General features: G+C 34.1%; 1 protein-coding gene across 2 annotated transcripts in view; it reads left to right on the forward strand.

Moving 5' to 3' along the window:
- The window catches only part of TRPS1 (transcriptional repressor GATA binding 1), a 239,928-nt gene that overhangs the window by 59,798 nt on the left and 163,332 nt on the right, over positions 1-16,798 (forward strand). For both annotated transcript variants that reach the window (XM_045561542.1, XM_045561540.1), the window contains one exon: positions 2,132-3,261. In XM_045561542.1, coding sequence (XP_045417498.1) covers positions 2,132-3,261 — 1,130 coding nt within the window. The remainder of the gene's footprint in view (positions 1-2,131; positions 3,262-16,798) is intronic.

The raw sequence follows: 16,798 nt of genomic DNA on the forward strand, positions 1-16,798 counted from the left end.
GCGTGGTCATGGCACACGAGGCTTAAAGATTGCAAAATCAAAGAAATAGTAATGATGTGTGGTGGTTTCATGGGAATCTCCATTTTACAACCAGAAGTTCAAAGCATTTTATATTAGGGAAGCTCAACAACTCTGAAGCAATGTAGAAGCTGAAACAAGAAAATTTTCATCTTTAGATTTTACACATTTTCTTTGTCTATATTAAAGAAGAATGGGATACCTCTGAATTCGTCCCTTTTGATTGAAGTTTAAGTCCCCGAACAAAGTACCTGATTGATGGCTGTCCATTTCAATCATTTGTTTTTTTGGAAATAAAGTTTCTCCTCACCTCCAGTGAGTTGGAAAATATATGCAGACATTATACAATATTATATATTCCATTTCAGTGCAACATTTAGTTGTGTTAGTCACTTAAAAGCTAGATTAGAATGTTTTAGACTGTACCTTTGAGTTTATGGCTTTGACATCTCTTATGCCATTGGTTGTCAGGTTGCTGCCTGGGAGGGTGCCCTGTCCTTAGTTTTCTGATTAGGTGATACTCTGTTATTGACAGAGTGAAATCTATGTGTTCTATGGTGGATATAGACATTATCTAATGCAAAACATAATCCTTTGATTAAAGGATTTAATCCTTTGATTAAAGGCTGTGAGAGACTTTCATAAACTATTATCTTAATGTATAGTAAATAAAAGTTGTTTATGTATGAATGCACATTTCCTAAAACTATAATTACTGGACATAAATTTAGAGGTTGCCCCAATTGAGAAATAAGTAATCTGTTGGCTAGAGAGGTTAAATAACTCAATCAGTTTCACACCTTTCTTTAAGTAGCAGAAGGAAACCTTAGATCTTAGTCCTGTATATATAATAGAGGTACACACATATCTCTCAGTGCACTACAGGAATATTATTTGCATTTTAAGTGGAGCCTTTAAGTGATTTTGAGATGCCTGAGACTTTTCTCATGGAGTTATTTGGATATGAGCAGTGATCACACGTGTCATTTTTGAGCAGCTGTTGAAGAAGGCAGAACATGATTATGCCACTTGCTTAATATATTACATCTGGTTGCTGGAAAAATTCAAAAATTCACTGGTGGTTGGAAGGGAAAATTTCTCCCTTTTTGGAGCATTTCATTCAAAAACTCTTTTTTAAACCATGAATTTTGCCTACTCAATGGTGGTGCTTAATAGAGCTGCCTGTTGAGGTACACACTGAGAATGGAGGAAGAGTTTTATATAAAGTGCCCTTTGAAGGCCTTTGTAGCCCTGATACCATGTATTTTCACAATTTGGGAAGGAAAGCAGAGCTGTAATGATTTTTATGGTGGAATTATTTTATTTTGGTGTTTAAACATCCACATGATTTATTCATGGGAGCTTGGGGCCCATTGCAATGAGACAGAGCCTTAATCAAATAAGGCCCTGGAAGGTTTTCTCCTATTCATTTGTCTTAGATTGTGAAACATTTGAAACTCTTTACGTTGGTCCTCTTTTACCAAGATTTACTGCTCACTCCAATTCATTTTATTTTTGTGTCATGGTGCATGGTTGGAGTTTGATTATAAGCCATTTTGTGTGGTCATTTTGGCACGTTTATTTACCCAAAAGATAGACCTCATCTTTGCCAGCAGCCTCATAGCCATAGGAACTGAACAGAAGATTTCCTTGGAGAATATCTGCATTGAGTAATCTCTGAGCAAACTGCCTTTGGTTTTGATAGCCACCCTTAGCTTTTCAAAAAGAAATCTCGTGTGATTTGGATGCTTCTGTAGGAATGTGATTTCAAGGAGGCAGTAGTAAAACCTACTCAGTTGAAAATTGTTTTTTCTTAGCTTTTTTAAAGTACATATTGTTAAATCTTTTGAATTAGTTATAGTGCTTTTATTACTTATCTTCGTCTATTACTTTGGCCTAAAATGTTTGGCATAATGAACCTCTCAGAGAGTAGCTGTTGAGAAACGAAGAGTGAATTTATTTGGCTCTGATTATTCAAGTGATTTCATAATAAGCAGAAGTACTATTGTATTTTTTGATGTGGAATACTTGTCAGTATCTCCCCTCCCCTCTGCAGGGAGGCCATTGAATTCATGACATGTTTAAAGTAACATCCATTTCTTTTACTCTCTAGGTCACTTCAGGTGGAACGTTCATTGGCATTGGACGGAAAACACCAGATTGCCAAGGGAACACCAAGTATTTCCGCTGTAAATTCTGCAATTTCACTTATATGGGCAATTCATCAACTGAACTAGAACAACATTTTCTTCAGACTCACCCAAACAAAATAAAAGCTTCTCTCCCCTCGTCTGAGGGTGCAAAACCTGCAGAGAAAAACTCTAACAAATCCATCCCTGCACTTCGATCCAGCGATTCTGGAGACTTGGGAAAATGGCAAGACAAGATCACAGTCAAGGCAGGAGATGACACTCCTGTTGGCTACTCAGTGCCCATCAAGCCCCTTGATTCCTCAAAACAAAATGGTACAGAGGCCACCAGTTACTACTGGTGTAAATTTTGCAGTTTCAGCTGTGAGTCATCTAGCTCACTTAAACTGCTAGAACATTATGGCAAGCAGCATGGAGCAGTACAGTCAGGTGGCCTTAATCCCGAGTTGAACGATAAGCTTTCCAGGGGCTCTGTCATTAATCAGAATGATCTAGTCAAAAGTGCAGAAGTAGAGCCAATGACCAAGGCAGACAAGGGCTCGAGTGGGGTGAAAAAGAAGGACTTCTCCAGCAAAGGAGCAGAGGATAATATGGTAACAAGCTATAACTGTCAGTTCTGTGACTTTCGATACTCCAAAAGCCATGGCCCCGATGTAATTGTAGTGGGGCCACTTCTCCGTCATTATCAACAGCTCCATAACATTCACAAGTGTACCATTAAACACTGTCCATTCTGTCCCAGAGGTCTTTGCAGCCCAGAAAAGCACCTTGGAGAAATTACTTATCCGTTTGCTTGTAGAAAAAGTAATTGTTCCCACTGTGCACTCTTGCTTCTGCACTTGTCTCCGGGGGCAGCTGGAAGCTCACGCGTCAAACACCAGTGCCACCAGTGTTCATTCACTACCCCTGATGTAGATGTACTCCTCTTTCACTATGACAGTGTGCATGAGTCCCAAGCATCGGATGTCAAACAAGAAGCAAATCATCTGCCAGGATCGGATGGGCAGCAAGCAGTTAAGGAAAGCAAAGAACACTCATGTACCAAATGTGATTTTATTACCCAGGTGGAAGAAGAGATTTCCCGACACTACAGGTAAGCCGTATGAGGGGCAGGACACCAAGGAAATGATGGAAAGAATCCACAGATAGAAAGAGGGCTGAACCAGGAATTGTTGGGAGTAATTTTGATGACTTCGGTGAGTTACAGGGCCAGGTCACATAAAAGATCATTTATAGATTTGCAGATAATATATTGATTGATGTGATGACCACAGATTTTGATTTGGTCATTTGTTTCAGATCATGTACTCATGTTTCATACTGATTTTATACCATTTACTGTGTTTTTTTTTTTTTTTTAAATTCACAGTGACGCTGATAATACTGATGAGTATACTAACTTACCACAATCCATTTATTTCTCCTTGCTAAGTATGATAACATCTCATAAATTTGACAGAGCAGGTCTCAAATTAAAGGGGCTGTTATAGTATATACTGTTCTCCGTTCCAACTGAGAAACAATCATCTTGAGAACATGCTCTCATTTTTCTTTTATAATGAGATTGGACAGACTTCTAATTTTGAAAAATTGTCCATCATCCTGTTTGGCAGCCAAACAGTAATCTGAAGGTGAGAATATTGTAATATGTGTGACTTTGGGTGTATACTTGCTCCTCTGAGCAGGTAAGACTGCTTAAGTTATTCCAAATTCTTAAATATATGCAGGGTATGTTAGTGTTTTTCTTCTACTTTTACCCTATTCTTCTCATAAAAGTTAATTTTGCAAGTAAATCTTTTGTACTTTCTAAAGATGAGTTTAGGATACATACCTTTATTTCATTTATATTTTGATTAATTAATTAATTCCAAAAATACATTGTGCCAGGCATTAAATATGCAAGAGAAAATAAGACAAACGTAGTCGGTGCCCTCATGGAACTTACAGTCTAGTAGGGAGGACAAGGCACTTAACACATCGTGATGAGAGTGATGAGCGTCATAAAAGATAAAGTACATTTGAATATAATGATAACATACCCAAATATGGTGGATTAGGAAATTCCTCCCCAAGGAAGGTACATTTAAACTGAGACTTGGTTGTAAGCAGGAATTAGTTCAGCAAAGCCCTGGTAGTACATAGTGTTCAGGTATTACTTAGCACTTATTGGGTGTTTTCTTGTGATTAGGCTTCTGAGCATCAAAGTAAACAGCTTTATTTACTGTTTTTAAGTGTTTTTCTACATGTAGATTCACTATCCTGCTTTAAAAACCTAGTTATTTCAATTTTTACATTCCAAGATTTTAAACGCTTCCTTTCATTCCTTTTAAAAGTTATGTGTTAGTGCGAGTGTGTCCACGTTTTTTCAGTCACCAGTAATGAAGCAAATTCATGTCCAACAATAGGCTAATAATGTTAGATGTTAATTTGAAGGGCATCCTAATGTTCACAGTGAATCAAAATGTTCAGAAAACACTTACTTGAGATTTACACTGTTTAATTTATAAGGTCAGCCCTAGGAAAGACACAGTCCTGCAATCAAATATGTGTTCACACTTGCAATGAGTATTTCTGGCTCCTCTGATGTTAGCTGCATGTTAATTTATTTCTGAGGCTAGCAGACATCAGCTTCTTTCTGAGCTTTACTAGTGTGGATATGTGCCTATTTGCATATCATGCATGTACATTTGTTAAGTGATGTAAACATTAGGTAATCCATTCTCTTTTTTTTTTTGAAAGGGACAATATTTTTGAGAAATCCTCATGATTTTCTTTAATCATGAAAAAATCAGCCAGTACACACATGTGCACATGTACACATGTGCACACACACACACTCATTCCGATGCATGTAGCTACCAGATCATTTGGGCAAGCAGTTTTTCTCAAGGCAGCTGAGGTCATTGCTTGAAAACCTGTCTGGGAAAAAAGGGTTTCCACATGCTTTAGGTAAACAAAATAATCCCCTCAAGAAGTAAAAGTATGAATAAAAATATTACTGAATAATGTCAGGATTTAGTTAATATTCAATGATGAAAGTAAGCTCCAGAGAGAAGAGACTATTCATTTCTTGTTCGGCACTGTATCTGCACAATTTAACACAGTGGCAGGATGCCTCATAGGAGCTCAGTGAATATCTTTATGTAAATGAGATCCCTATGAGTTTTTGACTTCACAGTCATTATGAATAATCTGAGATCTCCAAGGTGAGTTACATATTAATCTTTCACTATTACGTGGCCTTGGAACCCTTCTGAGGACCTATGGCTTCTCACCAAATGACAGTTGTCTGTTCATTTTGAATTTACGTCAACTCTCAGCATTTGATTAGCTAAAAAATTAAACTGCACTTGTCCCTTGGGCATTAAAATACTCTTACACTTATTTTTAAATCCTGATGTAGTCTGGCTGATCAGAGATCCTTTAAGGTGCTGAGTAGTTTAGCTTCAGTCTGTTTATGAGCTCTTATAAAAGTATTTGAAATTCAGAGCCTTATAATTTCAGGAGTGACAGCTTGGTAGGAAGTAATAAGAAACTCTACTGAAAGTTGAACAACAAGGGAGGCCCCAGGGATATGAAAGGAAATAGTCACATTGCTGTTTAAAACTTGATCTACTACTAAAGCATTTTCCCAAAATGCCACATTTTGAAGATACAATAAGAGGACAAGTTTGCCTTGGCATAATAGTATCTTTCTTATTAAATTTGTTTACTCATATTATTCATGTTGGGACAATTCTGCCATAATTTTATGTTATTGCCATGGAACATTCTAGGCCTTTGAATGTTTTATATATAAGACTTGCAGTGTAGTAAAAATCAGCATAAGCCATGAACTGTATAATATGTAAAATCATCTAGGTGTAAGATAACTATAGCTGAGAAGCAATAGAGTTGACTTAGAACTCTGAGTGAAAAACCTGTGTGGATTCCATTCCATAGGTATTTTCCTTCAAAACTAAGTTTAACCTGGTTGAACTGCAAACATTATCTAACCAGCAACTGGGATTTGGTCAATTTTCTTGATGTTTCATATTTACCTATAGTACCCCTAATTAAGATCATAATTAGTAAGTTATTATATTCCACCCATGAGTTTGCTTTTCTGACTGCATTTCTTTTATTATCTAATTCAACAGTATACCCATTCTCTATTGACCACTGTTCTAAAGTAGATGGTTAAAAAAAGTGCAGATATCGAAAACCTTAATGAACATGTGTGGATCAAATTTTCTACTGAAAAGATATTATCAGACTATATTTTAAAATTCAACTATATCATGTTACAGGATATACAACTAAAACATAAGACTCTGGGCAGTTTGAAAGAAAACAATAGACTTTTGTTATACTAGCAAATATACATCAAAGGAAAATTGAGGTACTTTTATTAATAACATACAACTTAAAGACTTTAAGACAAAGGGCATACGAGGGAAAGAAACAAAGTATTATGGATTGATAAGAGATTTAATTCTTTAGGAAGGTATAATAGTTCTGAACACATTAAATATAAACATAAGTAAATATAAATAGATACAACAGAAGTTGATAGAGGAACTATAGGAAAAATATGAGAAAACATGATCACAGTGGTAAATTTTAAGAAACTTCTTATTAAAAGTTAAGCAAAAAAAATTTCAAAATTTTAAAGACTTGAACAACAAATTAACAAATTGATTTAATAAAAATATACAAATTCTGTACCCAACAATTAGAGAAGGTACATGCTTGTCAAGAAGGTATAGACTAGTTATAAAAGCTGACACATATTAAACTAAAAAGAAATCAGATTTCAAAAACAGTATCCTGTAGAACATATCCTTTGACTCAGTGTAAATTAGACATCAATAACAAAAAGATCAAGATAGATGAAATTATACAAGGCAAATCCTAACCCAACAAAACATGAGATCACCTTATTAATCTTGGAAAATAATAGACTTTAAGACAAAAACATTATAAGGTATAAAAAGTCAGTACATATGATTTTAGAAAGCTAATTTGGCAAATTTTGGCAATATCAAATGTTCATATTTCTAATGACTACATAATTTTACTCCTCAGAAGAAAGCGTTTTGCATGGGTGTGCTAGGAAACTTGTGGAAAAATGTTCATAATTGCATTTTTTGATAGAATAAAGCAACCAAAATAGAAAAAAAATCCAATATCTGTCCATAAGAGATTGATAATTCATAGAATTTTCATACAGGTGGGATATTATACAGTAGTGAATTTGAATAAATGACAGTTGACTAAAACATGGATGAATCTTACAAGCATAATTTTGTCTGAATAAAAACAAATGAGGAAGACTATTTACAGCTAGATAGATAACATTTTCTATTAGTTTAATAACTATAAAAACTATATACAGATATTCATATATAGTCATATATATGCCATATATTTTAATACATATTCATGTACATATATTCTACTGTACCATAAATATTACTTTCTTTATCATATATAATTTATCGTTATCTGTATCTATCTATGGATATCTCTCTTTCTGCACATATATATAGATCTCTATTTACCTATCTATATAAAATCATATTTCATGAATCTATGGTTATGTTCTAGTCTTTAATTTGTGAACTTAGACGCAAACATATATATGTGTATATTCATTTATTTGTGCATCACTAATAATAAATTGTAACATTTTAAAATAAAAAACGAGGTATCGATTCTCATCAGTACACATGTCCAGTAAATATGTGAATGAATGCTCAATCTCCCTTACTATTAAATAAGTACATGAAAATCAGTAATATAATTATTGTCTACCTACAAATATTAAAATGTCCATTGTTGTCTAGAATGTAGAAAAATGCACACAGTTTTTGGTAAGATATGTGATGACAAAAGATCTGTTAGTAGATTTGTGAATGCATTTTAAAATTTTATACAGTTTTTGTACCTTTTAGACATAAAATATGTAAACTCAGGATTAAAGTATTAACATTGGATACAGTAGATGGTCAAATTAATGTAGCTACTGCTTGATTTCTATCTTAAAAGCACTCTGTGAAAGAACATAGACTGTGTGCTCTGCTAAATTCTGAAGAAGAGGATCTTATGATAAGTACTATCAACACATGAAAATGCCAAGTACATAGTGCATTAGTACAGAGAGTCTAAAAGAGTGAGGGCCATGATGATTACACTTAAATTTGCATATGGTATATGTTATATTTTTTAAAAATAATCCTAATAAATCAGTATTTATAATACTATAATTTATAATACTTTGAAATAGACATAATAGTTCAGTTTGAAGATTCTCATTGTGAGACAAAAAGTTACCCAGGATATTATAGTCCACTATAAAAGTAACTCACAAAGTCTTTACCTTTATTTGTATGCATTATTTATTAGAAATTTCAGAATAAATTTTCCTGAAATTTTCTTTGTGTAGTTACCAAGTTATCAAGTCTTGGAATAAGATAAATTGTAGCCATGAGTTTCATTTTATATTCATTTGTATAAATTATTTCCTATTTGTTGTTTACTTTATATTTTATGGGATGACTTATCTATTTTGAACACTTTGTAGAGAATGTCTTCCTTTTGAAAATGATTCATAAGTTGGAAATTATCAGATAAGATATTAATAGTATTTTCTTCTACCTCTTGAAGATGAAAGCTCCTCATCCCACTCCTTCAAAAAGCCAGTTACTACAAATGAGTAAATATTAATAAGACTATTTCAACTTAAAAATGCAAGATGAGTAGACCGAATGGAAATGTTGTATTCACTCAGAATTTCGATTTTTCTTAGGTTATATTCTGTAGACTGTTCTTCCCCACTTAACTATTTCCAATTCTAAAGGATTGATCTGATTTTCCATATATAACTTTATTTTTGTTTTTGTCCCTGAGATACTCTATTCCCCCGGTTGTTATTTTATCATTCTACAGTGGTAGTAATATCACCTGCCACAAATTGTAGACTTTTATACAGACAGTGCATATATTACAAAAATGACTAACTTTATTAGATGTCATATCTACTGAACTTTATTTAAATTTAAATATTTGAATTATTTTTTTCTGTGATAATTTATCTGTAGTTGTTTGATTCTTTAATTACCAAACATGCCTTTCAAAGTCTGATTAATCAATATTTATGATTTATTCATTTACTTTGATGCTCGGTTTAGTCACTGAAGAAGAAGAACTATAGTTAAAACTATTCAAAGTAAAATACAATTATTTGGTAAAGAAGAGGTTTTCAAGTGATGGCATCAATCTCTGGAAGTTAACATTTAAAGGATAAAAACAAGCATTGCTCAGAGCTGTACTTCCCATATACTGTAGGCTGATTTATTATGAAGATAGAAATATTATCAGAATATAACAAATGAGTAGCATCTTTTAGCTAATTTTTTCCAGAAGCATTCCTCAACTCTTTATGAATTATGAAAATATAATAATCTCTACTGACAAATGAAATGCTACTATTGGAATAAAAGGCCACTGTGCACTGAAATATGGATGATCCAAAAATAAATGCTTTTTTATAGCACATGAAAAGTCTATAAAGTAAGATAAGGAATAAAATATCTTTTCTCACGGAAAGTCTAAGTCACATGTATTAAGTACAAATTTAGCCTTTTTTTTTAGGCAGCTTGATGTCCTTTGCCTGGAGAGAAGGTTGATTTAGCTGTTTAATCAAAGTTTCTTTGATTTATCTCCTCACTGTTAAATACTGAGTGGGACATAATGAAATTTTATATAAATATATCCCAAATATTTTGTGGGACATACACTAACATATTCATTTATGATCTGAAATTTAAATTTAACTGGGCATCCTGTGTTTTATCTGGCAACCTTGTGCTAAGGAATCCTACAAAATGACAAAATGACATCTTTTTTTCCTCAGGTAGCATGAGGAAAGTGTTAGCTATCCTGTTGGCAGGAGAATATAGAATCTAAATTTAATGCAAATCATATGTTTGTAATGTCTTTTAAGTTAGTTTGGCTTAATGTAGCCAAAAGTTCTAGGAGTTTTTCGATAATGAAAAGTTTTTCAGAGTACCACTGAAAATGTACCAACTTCAAAATATCTGTTCACCGCTTAATGTTTCTCTGCAGCTATGTGATTCTACATATTAAATCCAGCATTGTGAATATCCTCAGAGCTGTAATTGTGCATTTGTTTGGTTATTAAGCAGATATTTATTATTTCTGTGGATGTTGTGTGGTGAGGGGACCACAGAGACGTGAGCTATGGTCTTACTCTGAGGGCAATTATATATAACTTGAAAGTAAGACATATACAATTTTTAATAAAGGGTGTGTAAAAAAATCTTAAGAGGTAGACAGAGTTTTAGAGTAATTCAGAGGACACAGGCTTATTCTTGGATTGAATCATTTGGGAAGTCTTTATGGATGAGGGGATGGTTAAAGTGGGTCTTGAAAAATGGAGGAAAAATACTATCAATGCCTTTGAGGTTTTCATATTAATGCTGGTAAAATAAATTGCATTTAGTAGGTTAGAGGAAAATCCAAACTAATGTAGTTTCACGATAACTAAAGTTTTATTCTTGAGAAATGTTTCTTTGTATTAGGGCTTGCAATAATCTATGCTTATTCTTTGCAAGTATGGCATTATATTGAAGATCTTGCCAGTTATTACTGAGAGAATGATACATGTCAGAGAATATGCTCAAATCTTTTGGAAACTGATTCCTGAATAAGCTAGTAACATTGCATCAACTACCAAATAACACACATGAAATGGTAACCATAAACAAGAGCAAAAATATTGGATCTTGCCCTCAACATTATTTTAGGTTAGTTGATCCTGCTGAATTTCTGTTTCTTCATCTGTGAAGTGGGGATGGGACTATATACTTTGTGTGATTTTTGTGGGTAATATTTATATACATGACCTAGCATGAAAGAATATTGAAAGATAATCCCTCAACAGTGAAATAGAAAAAATGAATTGGTTTGAGATTATTCTTGACAACTTCATGTTTATGGTTTTATTTATTTATTCATTTTTATTTTATAATATTAAGGGGTTACAAATGTTGTTGTTACATGGCTTGAGTCAGGGCTAAAAATGTGCCCATCACCCAAAGAGTGTTCATTGTACCAGTTAGATGGGTTTCTGCCCGTCCCCTCTACCCCTCTCGCTGCATTTCCAATGACTTCTACTTCCCTCTGTGCATATGTATGCCTATCCGTTAGTTCCAATTTAATAGCGAGTACATGTGGTGTTTGTTTTTCCATTCTTGAGATATTTTACTTAGGATAACGGTCTCCAATTCCTTCTAAATTGCTGCAAAAGGCATTAATTCATCTTTTTTATGGTTGAGTAATACTCCATGGTATACATATATCACATTTTCTTAGTCTATTCATGAGTTGATGGGCACTTGGGTTGATTCCAGATCTTTGCAATTGTGAATTGTGCTGCAACAGACATTTGAGTGCAGGTGTCATTTTGATAAAATGACTTCTTTTCCTTTGGGTAGATACCCAGTAGTGAGATTGCTGGATCAAATGGTAAGTCTACTTTTTGTTCTTTGACGAATAGCTACAGTTTTTTCCATAGAGGCTGTACTAATTTGCAGTCTCACCAAGAGTATGTTATAAGCATTCCTTTCTCTCTGCATCCGTGCCAACATCTGTTGTTTTTGGACTTTTTAATAAAACCCATTTTAACAGAAGTAAGGTGATATCTCATTGGAGTTTTAATTTGCATTTTCCTGATGATTAGTGATATTGAGCATTTTTTCATGTTTGTTGGCCATTTCTCTATCTTCTTTTGAAAAACTTCTGCTCATGTCTTTTGCCCACTTTTTAATGGGGTTGTTTTTTTCTTACTGATTTGTTTGAGTTCTTTGTAGATTCTGGGTATTAACCCTTTATCAGATGAGTAGGTTGCCAATATTTTCTCCAATTCTGTAGGTTATTTGCTCTGTTGATTATTTCCTTAGCTATGCAGAAACTTTTTATTTTAATCAAGTTCCATTTATTTATTTTTGTTGTTGCTATGATTGCCGTTGGGGTCTTAGTCATAAATTCTTTGCCTAGACTGATTTCTAGAAGAGTTTTTCCTACATTTTCTCCTAGAATTCTTATGGTTTCATACCTTACATTTAAGTATTTTATCTATCTTGAATTAATTCTTGTGAGTGGTGAGATGTCTTGTTTCATTTTTCTGCATTTGTCTATCCAATTTTCCCAGCACCATTTATTGAATAGGGCTACTTTTCCCCAGTGTACGTTGTTGTCTGCTTTGTCAAATATCAGTTGGCTGTAGGTTGATGATTTTGTATCTGGGCTCTCTATTCTGTTCCATTGGTCTATATCTCTATTTTTGTACCAATACGGTAATGTTTTCCTTACTATAGCCTTGTAGTATAGTTTGAAGTCTGGTAATGTGATACCTACAGCTTTGTCATTTTTGCTTAGGATTGCTTTGGGTCCTCGGGCTCTTTTCTGGTTCCAAACTAAGTACAGAATTATTTTTTCTAGATCTGTGAAATATATTGTTGGTATTTTGATGGGGATTGTATTGAATCTGTAAGTCACTTTGGGAAATAGGGACATTTTAATAATGCTGATTCTACCGATCCATGAGCATGGTATGTTTTTCATTTGTGTCATCTGTGATTTCTTTCTTCAATGTTTCATTATTGTCTTCATAGAGATCTTTCCCCTCCTTGGTTAAGTATATTCCTAGGTATTTTATTTTCTTTGTAGCTGTTGTGAATGGTATTGGGTCTTTGATTTGACTCTCAGCTTGACTGCTATTGGAATATAGAAATGCTACTGGTATGTGTACATTGATTTTTGTAACCTGAGAGTTTTCTGAATTTATTTATTAATTTCCAAAGTCACTTGGTGGAGTCTTTGATGTTTTCTAGGTACAAGATCATATTGTCAGTGAAACGTGATAGTTTGGCCTCCTCTTTTCTAATTTGGAATCCCTTTATTTCTTTCTCTTGCCTGATTCCTGTGTGCTAGGACTACCAGTACTATGTTGAATAGAAGTGGTGACAGTGGGCACCGTTGTCTTGTTCCAGTTCGTTGTAGGAACGCTTTCAACTTTTCCCCATTCAGTATGATGTTGGCTGTGGGTTTGCCATATATGGCTTTTATATTTTGAGATATATTTATTCTATGCCTAGTTTGTTGAGGGCTTATAGTTTTAATTCATAAAGCAGTGAATATTGGCTCTTAGAAGTGGGTGAGATAGTACATGATTTAAGAGTGAAAACTATGTTGCCTTTCTTCATAGAAAGTTCACTTGAGAATGTTCTAAAAGTGCTGAGTATTAATATATACAGGTATTTTGTGAGTTCCTCCCCAGAGATCTTATACCCATCTTGAAGTTATTTCTGACCGTAGTTGTGTGGTTCTTGTTACTCATTGTGTGGAGTGGAGACCAATAGCATTAGCATCATCTGGAATCTTGTAAGAAATGCAGAATATTAGATCCTATCCCAGCCTTCCAGAGTCATAATCTGAATTTTAACAAGATCTGCAGGTGATTTTTTGCATTAGCTTGAGAAGTGCTGCTCTAGATGTTAGTTAGGTTATTGAAAAGTTTATATTGCTTCAGGCTTTTGAGAGTAATGTTCTCTTTTTAATGTTTTCTATCATTTATTTAGAACTGATAAGGAGAAAGGAGTTCTTCAGGTCTCAAGAGTACTTTGTAGCAAATTGCCTTTTCTGCTTCATCTAGTGATGTTCAATGGCCTGAAAGAGTGAGCAGTTTAGCAGTTTACTGCTTAAATGTCAAGCCTTACACTCTTTTCATTAATAGTAGTCAGACTCAGAATCTTTAGATTCTGGATAGCAAAGATAGTAAGGGCATTATTTGTGTTTTATTAAGGTTTTGGGAGTTGGGGGAATGTCTTCTGAGTTTATTCACTAAGTTGTTTAGAATCATGATATATCTAGTAATATGGCTTATAGATACTGGTCCCTGCATTAGTGTTACCTGAGGACTTCATTAAAAATTTAGATTCTCAGGTTATGCCCAGGGCATTCTGATTGAGGAGGGTGAGGATGACTTGGAATTTGTATTTCTAAGAAACTCCTCACATTGCAAAACTGCACAGCCCGTTTTGCAAACCATTATTATAGTCAGTCTCCTTTCTTTTAAAAGACCTTTTATATCTTCCATGTTTTCATTTTGTATATTGTCAGTAATTTCATCTATTTTTGTATAAATTTAGAAATTTAGGCAGCAGAGAATAGAAAAATAAAACACTGATCTGGAAGTTAGATGCCCTGTATTCTTGACTTAATGTAGACTAAATGGACGAGACACTATTTCTCCATTTTACTATCTGTAAAATGGGCCTTACACTTAAGTGGACTATGAGACCATATTGGCATGAGTGCTTTGAACTTTCAAAAGAAAATATTCGTGAATTGAGCTTGTTTTTACAACCTTATTTTAACATCCTTCCTTTTAAAATGTATTTATTTCAACATAAAACCTGGTTCTCACTGAAAACTTACTTCTGCAGTTTCTCTCTCCTTTGTGCTTCGTACCTATTCCTAATGTCCTCTGCATTCTGACAGTTCTACAGCCCCCGTGTCATGGATGGTTTTGCCTAGGTCGGTTGGATCAAGAGCTTCTCTATGGGGAAGATCAGAGCAGCTCTTGCTGAAACCTGTCAGGAGTCAGGGAGTTGCCTATTAGGACAGGAACTTCAAACTAGAAAACCTAGAAGACTCAGACACCTTGTCTCAGGGTGTGATGTGTTGTCATGAACTCATTTTCTGGGCAAGTGCCCAGGACTTTGTATATTTGGGAGGAAGTACAAGTCAGTTAATGGATAAAGGTTGGATGTGTTCATCTTCATTTGGTAAAGGGATAGGGGTAGCTCAAGAACATTTCTGGATTGCAGAAGTAGATACCAAAGCTACATAATCCTAATTACTTAAATATATTGCTAGATATGTCATGTTCTAAGCTCTTTTAATGAATACACTCACAAAACATCCTCTACCTCCTAAGACTAATAAAACATAGGTAATGCCTTTACTATCTTTGCTTTCTGGAATCTTAAGATTCTGAGTCTGACTACTATTAGTGAAAAGAGAGTAAAACTTGACAATTAAGTAGTAAAATGCTAAACTGCTCTATCTTTCAGGTCATTGAACACAACTAGGTAAAGCAGAAAGGCATAGGATATATTCTACCTGGCAATGCCCTAAAGTAAAAGATCTTCCATTAATAGAAAATAGCTTGGTTTTAAAGATATTGTTTGTCATGGTTGGGATACATGGGAGAATGGAAAAGGATGATATTAAAATACCAGTTTGTAAGTTTAAACTCTTGCAGAAGGAGTACAAAATGCAGGTTCACATGGAACAGAGGAGCTTTATTTAATTTTAGGATTTATACTGGTTAACCCTTACTTAGTTGCTTACTACAAGTGTTAATTAATATTCACAAGAACCCCATTAACATGCACTTTTATTTTCATTTTGCAGATGACGAAACTGAGACAGGTTCAGTAAATTATTCAGAGTTACATATTTAGTAAAATACAGGGCCAAGATTGAAACGCCAGCAATCTGGTTCAAGTATCCTCTTATGCCTGCTAAATTATTTCTCCAGTGAGAACTGAGGGTCTGCTGTTTTAAAATAATTTTGCTGTGCGGTGCTGTAGAATTTCTTCTCTTATATACTGATACTTTCTCCTCCTTGTTGCGCTAGTATTTACAGTCTTTATTTCTTGAAATAGAATGACTATAATCCTTTGGAATTTTTGCACTAGAGCCACTGATTTTGGTAGAAGTGTAGTGGCAATTTATAGTCTTAATTCATAGGCAGGGATCCCATTAGAGATATCAAGCAGAGGTCTCACCATGTCAAGGAACCACAAACTCACTGCCCAAGGTGGAAAGTGAATTCATTAGAAATAATCTTGGGGTGAAGGTCAATCAGTTGTTTTATTTTTTAAATTTTCATGACTAAATAGATTATGTAGAATATCATCATTAAGGTAATTTTGGATTTACAAGCTTATCTCTCATTAGATTCTGCTAGAATGTGGTTTTGGTAAGAAGATTCTTTGGATGAGGTTCCCAGGGGCTCTAGGTCCTAGATTTTAGGTTTTGTCTGTAGCCCCTTGTGATATTAATCCTATATTTGGATTTTCTGGCTTCGGTATTGGTGGCGAGATTCTTACTCTTGGCCATAGATATCTGAGCCCTAAGGAGTAGGCTACTTCCACTTGAGAAATTTAATCTTACTATTGTACTTTTATGGTTTGTTCATCCTCAAATTATTTGTCATTTGTTGTATTTACCTTTACTACTTGAACAATGAAGAAATAGGAGAAAAATTTGGAAGAAATCTTCTGTAAAAAGTTAAATACCCGTATTTATTCAAGAAACTGTAAGCCTTAAGTATGTGCTTCATTAACTAAGTATTGTCCACAGATACTTGCTGAGGTTTTGTTATATCTTATACCTTTGACTTTCATTTCCATAAAAAAGGAACATTCTTTTGGAATTTCAACCATGTGACATGTCTCCTAAGGGAATGAAGTTATTAATACAGAAATGATTATATTCCCAAAATCATTTGATTAATGGGTACAATATACAGTTAGATAGAAGAAAAAAGGCCT

Source organism: Lemur catta, chromosome 9 (assembly GCF_020740605.2).
Source record: "Lemur catta isolate mLemCat1 chromosome 9, mLemCat1.pri, whole genome shotgun sequence".
Classification (NCBI taxonomy): Eukaryota; Metazoa; Chordata; class Mammalia; order Primates; family Lemuridae; genus Lemur; species Lemur catta.